General features: G+C 52.5%; 1 protein-coding gene across 1 annotated transcript in view; it reads right to left on the reverse strand.

The window, feature by feature from the left end:
• Window positions 1-7,500, reverse strand: part of LOC140464161 (TOM1-like protein 1) — a 95,770-nt gene that overhangs the window by 19,855 nt on the left and 68,415 nt on the right. Inside the window, exons 9-12 of the mRNA XM_072558972.1 lie at window positions 7,231-7,291; window positions 6,524-6,635; window positions 5,190-5,310; window positions 976-1,030 (exon numbers count right to left, since the gene is read on the reverse strand). Of these exons, the coding sequence (XP_072415073.1) occupies window positions 976-1,030; window positions 5,190-5,310; window positions 6,524-6,635; window positions 7,231-7,291 (349 nt within the window). The remainder of the gene's footprint in view (window positions 1-975; window positions 1,031-5,189; window positions 5,311-6,523; window positions 6,636-7,230; window positions 7,292-7,500) is intronic.

Raw genomic sequence — 7,500 nt, forward strand, 5'->3', positions numbered from 1 at the left:
ACACACTGGCATACACACACACACACGGGCATATACACACACACGGGCATACACACACGGGCATACACACACACGGGCATACACACACACACGGGCATACACACACACACGGGCATACACACACACACGGGCATACACACACACGGGCATACACACACGGGCATACACACACACACGGGCATACACACACACACACACGGGCATACACACATACACACGGGCATACACACACACACACACATGGGCATACACACACACGGGCATACACACACACACGGACATACACACACACGGGCATACACACACGGGCATACACACACACGGGCATACACACACACGGGCATACACACACACACACGGGCATACACACACACACACACACGGGCATACACACACACGGGCATACATACACACACACGGGCATACACACACACACGGGCATACACACACACGGGCATACACACACACGGGCATACACACACACACGGGCATGCACACACACGGGCATACACACACACACGGGCATGCACACACACGGGCATACACACACACGGGCATACACACACACACACACGGGCATATACACACAGCACACACACACAGGCACACACACACATGCACACGGGCATACACACAGGCACACACGCACACAGGCACACACGGGCATACACACACACGCACACGTGCATACACACAGGCACACATGGGCATACACACACACGGGTATACACACACACACACACACACACGGGCATACACACAGGCACACACACACACACGGGCATACACACACACACACACACACACACACGGGCATACACACAGGCACACACACACACGGGCATACACACAGGCACACACACACACACACACAATGCACACTCTCTCTCTCTCCCCCACCTCAGTCTGTCCCCAGCATAGTATACACTTAGTGACTCGAGCTGTACAGATAGGGATATATCTGCTCAGACTTACATTGGCATAGAGAGGTTCAGGGGGTCTGTTGCTCACTGAGCTCTGCACTGCCGCTCTGTAACCAGGAGAGAGTCTTTCTGTAAGTTACGTCACTTTCAAACATTCTTCTGATTTTAAACTCCACCTTCCCGTTGTGACCCACCCCTGCTGAAGGCACCGACTCTGGGGGAGCTCCACAATCCCAACCTGAACACAGTGACTCTGACCTGGAGATGCTCAGACAAGGAAGCAGTGGGAATGTTGTGGGAGTATTGCTGAGCATCGAGCCAGACTGATTCTCCAGATTCAAATTGCACAGAAACTGGAAAAGTTTAGTGTCAGTAATCAGGCACCTTCCTTCCATCAGAAGGTCAGGAGTGGGGGATGTTCACCGATGATTGCACAGTGTTCAGCACCGCTTGCAACTCCTCAGATACTGAAGCAGTCTGTATTCAAATGCAACAAAATCACTGAAGTCCCACCACTATCAACATCCTAAAACTTACCATTGATCAGAAACTGAACTGGACTAGCTGTGTAAATACAGTGGTAAAAACAATGACTGCAGATGCTGGAAACCAGATTCGGGATTAGTGGTGCTGGAAGAGCACAGCAGTTCAGGCAGCATCCGAGGAGCTTCGAAATCAACGTTTCGGGCACAACAACCTTTTATCTACCCACCTCCATAACCAGCGCTCCTCAAACATTCCAGAAGATTCCCCTGGCCTTGGAATCTACTCAGACGCCATTAGCCATGCGGCTGATACAGCTACCACCCCATGCTGATTGATGATGTCACTTCCACCCCCATTATGGCCCACTCCCACAACCACTTCCACCCCTCACAATTCTTCATGCATCACACCTGACATCACTTCCGCCCCTCACATCATCGCTGATGCCACACGCTCAGTGACTTCCGCCACCCCTACTGCCATGGTCACCACCACTTCCGCCCCCACCAACACCACCCATCTGCATTCTGCTGACACGCCCCCCACAGACCCCACTGTCACTATCCCCACCCCCCAGAACCCTGAGGGGAACACTACCCCTGCTCGTGACTCCACCCCCATTCCCCCCACCATCACAGCCACTCCCAGCTCTACACCCACACCAGATCCCAGCTCCCGGCCCTGCCGAGTTTTCACCATCCCTCCAGACCTCCCCCTCACTGAGGATGAACGATCAGTCCTCAGCAAAGGACTCACCTTCATCCCCCTCCATCCACACATCAATGAATTTAATACACGCTGTGACATCGAACAATTCTTCCATCGCCTTCACCTCCGAGCTTACTTTCATAATCAGGACTCCCGCCCACCTTCCGAGGACCCCTTCGCCCACCTCCAACACACTGCATCCACCTGGACACCCCGCGCTGGCCTATTACCTGCCCTCGACCTCTTCATTTCCAACTGTCGATGGGACATTAACCACCTCAACCTGTCGTCCCCCCTCCCCCACTCCAACCTCTCACCCTCACAACGCGTAGCCCTCCAATCCCTCTGCTCCAATCCCAACCTCACCATCAAGCCAGCGGATAAAGGGGGCGCAGTGGTAGTCTGGCGCACTGACCTCTACACCGCTGAAGCCAAACGCCAACTCGAGGACACCTCTTCCTACTGCCCCCTCGACCATGACACCACCCCCCATCACCAAACCATCATCTCCCAGACCATACAGAACCTCATCGCCTCAGGAGATCTCCCACCCACAGCTTCCAACCTCATAGTCCGGGAACCCCGCACTGCCCGGTTCTACCTCCTTCCCAAGATCCACAAGCCTGACCACCCTGGCCGACCCATTGTCTCAGCAAGCTCCTGCCCCACTGAACTCATCTCTACCTACCTCGACACTGTCCTATTCCCCCCTAGTCCAGGAACTCCCCACATACGTTCGAGACACCACCCATGCCCTCCACCTCCTCCAAGACCTCCGTTTCCCTGGCCCCCAACGCCTCATCTTCACCATGGATATCCAATCCCTCTACACCTCCATCCGCCATGACCAGGGCCTCCAGATGTTTTTTCCTCTCCAGACGTCCCCAACAGTACCCTTCCACCGACACTCTCATTCGTTTGGCCGAACTGGTCCTCACCCTTAACAATTTCTCCTTCGAATCCTCCCACTTCCTCCAGACCAAAAGGGTAGCCATGGGCACACGTATGTGCCCCAGCAATGCCTGTCTCTTTGTTGGCTACATAGAACAATCCATCTTCCGTAGTTACACTGGCACTACTCCCCACCTCTTCCTCCGCTACATTGATGACTGCATTGGTGCCACCTCGTGTTCCCGCGAGGAGGTTGAGCAATTCATCAACTTCACCAACACATTCCACCCTGACCTTAAATTTACCTGGACCATCTCTGACACCTCCCTCCCCTTCCTGGACCTCTCCATCTCCATTAATGACAACCGACTTGACACTGATATTTTTTACAAACCCACCGACTCCCACAGCTACCTGGATTACACCTCTTCCCACCCTACCTCTTGCAAAAATGCCATCCTGTATTCCCAATTCCTCCGCCTCCACCGTATCTGCTCCCAGGAGGACCAGTTCCACCACAGAACACACCAGATGGCCTCCTTCTTTAGAGACCGCAATTTCCCTTCCCACGTGGTTAAAGATGCCCTCCAATGCATCTCGTCCACATCCCGCACCTCCGCCCTCAGACCCCACCCCAACAACCGTAACAAGGACAGAACCCCCCGGTGCTCACCTTCCACCCTACCAACCTTCGCATAAACCAAATCACCCGCCGATACTTCCGCCACCTCCAAAAAGACCCCACCACCAGGGATATATTTCCCTCCCCACCCCTTTCCGCCTTCAGCAAAGACCATTCCCTCCATGACTACCTGGTCAGGTCCACACCCCCCTACGACCCACCCTCCCATCCTGGCACCTTCCCCTCCCACCGCAGGAACTGTAAAACCTGTGCCCACACCTCCTCCCTCACTCTATCCAAGGCCCTAAAGGAGCCTTCCACATCCATCAAAGTTTTACCTGCACATCCACTAATATCATTTATTGTATCCGTTGCTCCCGATGCGGTCTCCTCTACAGTGGGGAGACTCGGCGCCTCCTAGCAGAGCGCTTTAGGGAACATCTCCGAGACACCCGCACCAATCAACCAAACCGCCCCGTGGCCCAACATTTCAACTCTCCCTCCCACTCTGCCGAGGACATGGAGGTCCTGGGCCTCCTTCACCGCCGCTCCCTCACCACCAGACGCCTGGAGGAAGAACGCCTCACCTTCCGCCTTGGAATACTTCAACGCCAGGGCATCAATGTGGACTTCAACAGTTTCCTCATTTCCCCTTCCCCCACCTCATCCTAGTTCAAACTTCCAGCTCAGCACTGTCTCCTTGACTTGTCCTACCTGCCTATCTCCTTTTCCACCTATCCACTCCACCCTCTCTTCCCTGACCTATCACCTTCATCCCCTCCCCCACTCACCCATTGTACTCTATGCTACTCTCTCCCCACCCCCACCCTCCTCTAGCTTATCTCTCCATGCTTCAGGCTCACTGCCTTTATTCCTGATGAAGGGCTTTTGCCCGGAACGTCGATTTCGAAGATCCTTGGATGCTGCCTGAACTGCTGTGCTCTTCCAGCACCATCAATCTAGAATTGTGTAAATACAGTGGCAAGCACTCTTCTGGTACAGTGATAGCGCCCCTACCGCTGGAACAGGAAGCCTGGGTTCAAGTCTTACCTACTCCAGGGGGTGTGTCATCGCATCTCCAAGCAAGTCAACTAGAGCAGGTCTCAATAAATACACTACCTATAAGAACAATCTGCAGCGAGTAACTCACCTCCTGTCACCCCAAAATCTATCCACCATCTCCAAGGCACAAGTCAGGAGTGGGATGGAATACTCCCCACTTGCCTGGATGGGGGCAGCTCCAACAACACTCAAGAAGCTCAACACCATCCAGGACAAAGCAGCCCGCTTGATTGACACCACATCCACAAGCATCCACTCCCCCCAACACCAACGCTCAGTAGCAGCAGTGTGTCCTCTCTACAAGATGCACTGTGGAAATTCACCAAAGATCCTCAGGCAGCACCTTCCACAGCCATGGACACACCCATGGTGTTTCCATGTATCTGCTGCTCTTGTCCTTCAAAGGTGGAAGTGACCATGGGTCTAGAAAATGTTTTCTGTGTATCTTTGGTCATCTTTGGAACAGGCTGACAACGTTGAATGGAAGGTGAACGTACCGTGGTTGCTGAGTGTTTGCTGCATTGCGCACTGGGATATCAGGGAGGGCCCTGTTCCTGAGGAAGGGGTTGGCAGCACACAGGCCTGTACCTCTCGCATCAGAGATTCCATTTTCAAGACCTGAACAAATAGAACAGAACAGGAGCTCACTCCTAACAGTTATTCCAAAAACATTAGGCCTTCAGAATTCTTCGTCAATTTTTCTTTGTTCTGAATGGAATCACAGAAACATAAAAATCATAGGAATAGGCCATTCGGCCCTTCGAGCCTGCACCGCCATTCAAGATGATCGTAGCTGATATCTAACTCAGTGCCCTCTTTCCACTTTCTCCCCAAATCTTTTGATCCTTAAAGTCCTATGATCTATATCAACACCTTTCCTCAAAATCTTCAATGTTTTGGCGTCAGCAGCATCCTGTTGCAGTGTATTCCACAGGCTCACCACTGTACTGAAGAAATTTCACCTCATCTCAGACACAAAACGTCTATCCCTTACCTTTCGATGGAGAAAGTCATGTCTATAATGAGAGTTACCAATGGAAATGGGACTGCTCAAAGACTCCCAGGACAGGGACAGCACAGGGTTAGATACAGAGTAAAGCTCCCTCTACACTGTTCCCTCATCAAACACTCCCAGAGCAGGGACAATACGGGGTTAGATACAGAGTAAAGCTCCCTCTACACTGTCCCCCCCATCAAACACTCCCAGGACAGGGACAGCACAGAGTTAGATACAGAGTAAAGCTCTCTCTACACTGTCCCCATCGAACCCTCCCAGGACAGGGACAGCACAGAGTTAGATACAGAGTAAAGCTCCCTCTACAATGTCCCCATCAAACACTCCCAGGGACAGGGACAGCACAGGGTTAGATACAGAGTAAAGCTCCCTCTACACTGTTCCCCCATCAAACACTCCCACAGCAGGGACAGCATGGGGTTAGATACAGAGTAAAGCTCCCTCTACACTGTTCCCCCACCAAACACTCGCAGCACAGGGAAAGCACGGGGTTAGATACAGAGTAAAGCTGCCTCTGCACTATTCCCCCATCAAACACTCCCAGAGCAGGGACAGCATGGGGTTAGATACAGAGTAAAGCTCCCTCTACACTGTTCCCCCACCAAACACTCCCAGCACAGGGAAAGCACGGGGTTAGATACAGATTAAAGCTCCCTCTACACTGTTCCCAAACATCCCCAGGATGGTTATCACTTTTACAGCAGTTACATTTGAGATGTTGTTTGATTTTCAGCAGTTCTGCACAAACTACACACACTGACTAGCATAGAATTGTCACTGACTGAGGGTGATGCAGCCAGTGCTGAGAATACTTACTCAGGCTGGAGAACTCAGGCAGACACATAGGACCCAGAGTGGCTGGAGTAGAGCATGTGAGGTCGATCAGATCATAAGTAGAGCTGGGAGCTGAGGGCTCAATACCAGAATCCTGCACAGAGGAGAGAGTCCATGCACCTTATCGTCATGATCATTAGACCAGGAGATAGCACAGGAGCAATCAACAGGTTTGTGACATCCACCCAGGACAGGGACAGCACGGGGTTAGATAGAGAGGAAAACCCCCTCTAAACTGTCCCCCCATCAAACACTCCCAGGACAGGGACAGCACAGGGTTAGATAGAGAGGAAAACCCCCTCTAAACTGTCCCCCCATCAAACACTCCCAGGACAGGGACAGCATAGGGTTAGATACAGAGTAAAGCTCCCTCTACACTGTCCCCATCGAACACTCCCAGTACAGGGACAGCACAGGGTTAGATACAGAATAAAGCTCTATGGAGGTTTCTCATTGGGTGGTGCAGTATATGGTGGGGAGTGGGTGAAGGTGGTAGAGTGAAGGGATGAGGAAGGGGAGGAGGTCAGTCAGAGCCCGGGGAGATCAGGGTTATGGGGTACAGCAGGCAGGCGTTGCACATGGGCAGATGCCCAGTTGTATGCAGTGATGTTCAGAAGCCACAGTGCCCCTGAGGACAGTCCCCCCACTCTCCAGCTCTCATTCCCATCATCCTCTGCTACCATGCGTACCTTCAGTGACCTTGGAACCTCATTCTCCATCAGCCTGAACCTCTCCCTTCTTCGTTGAAACCTGCCAATGATGGGCAACAATTAGCCATCACACTTTTATATCCACAGTCAAGGAGAGTTTACAGCACCAACAGGCCATTCAGCCCAACTGTACCAGTGTTCCATATGAGGCTCTCCCCAAAGTACTCCATCTCACACCACCAAATCCGCGCTTCTCTCTTCCTATCCCCCTCATGTGTCTATCCAGCTTCCCTATTCAGACAGACAGTC

This window comes from Chiloscyllium punctatum, chromosome 39, assembly GCF_047496795.1.
Source record: "Chiloscyllium punctatum isolate Juve2018m chromosome 39, sChiPun1.3, whole genome shotgun sequence".
Lineage (NCBI taxonomy): Eukaryota > Metazoa > Chordata > Chondrichthyes > Orectolobiformes > Hemiscylliidae > Chiloscyllium > Chiloscyllium punctatum.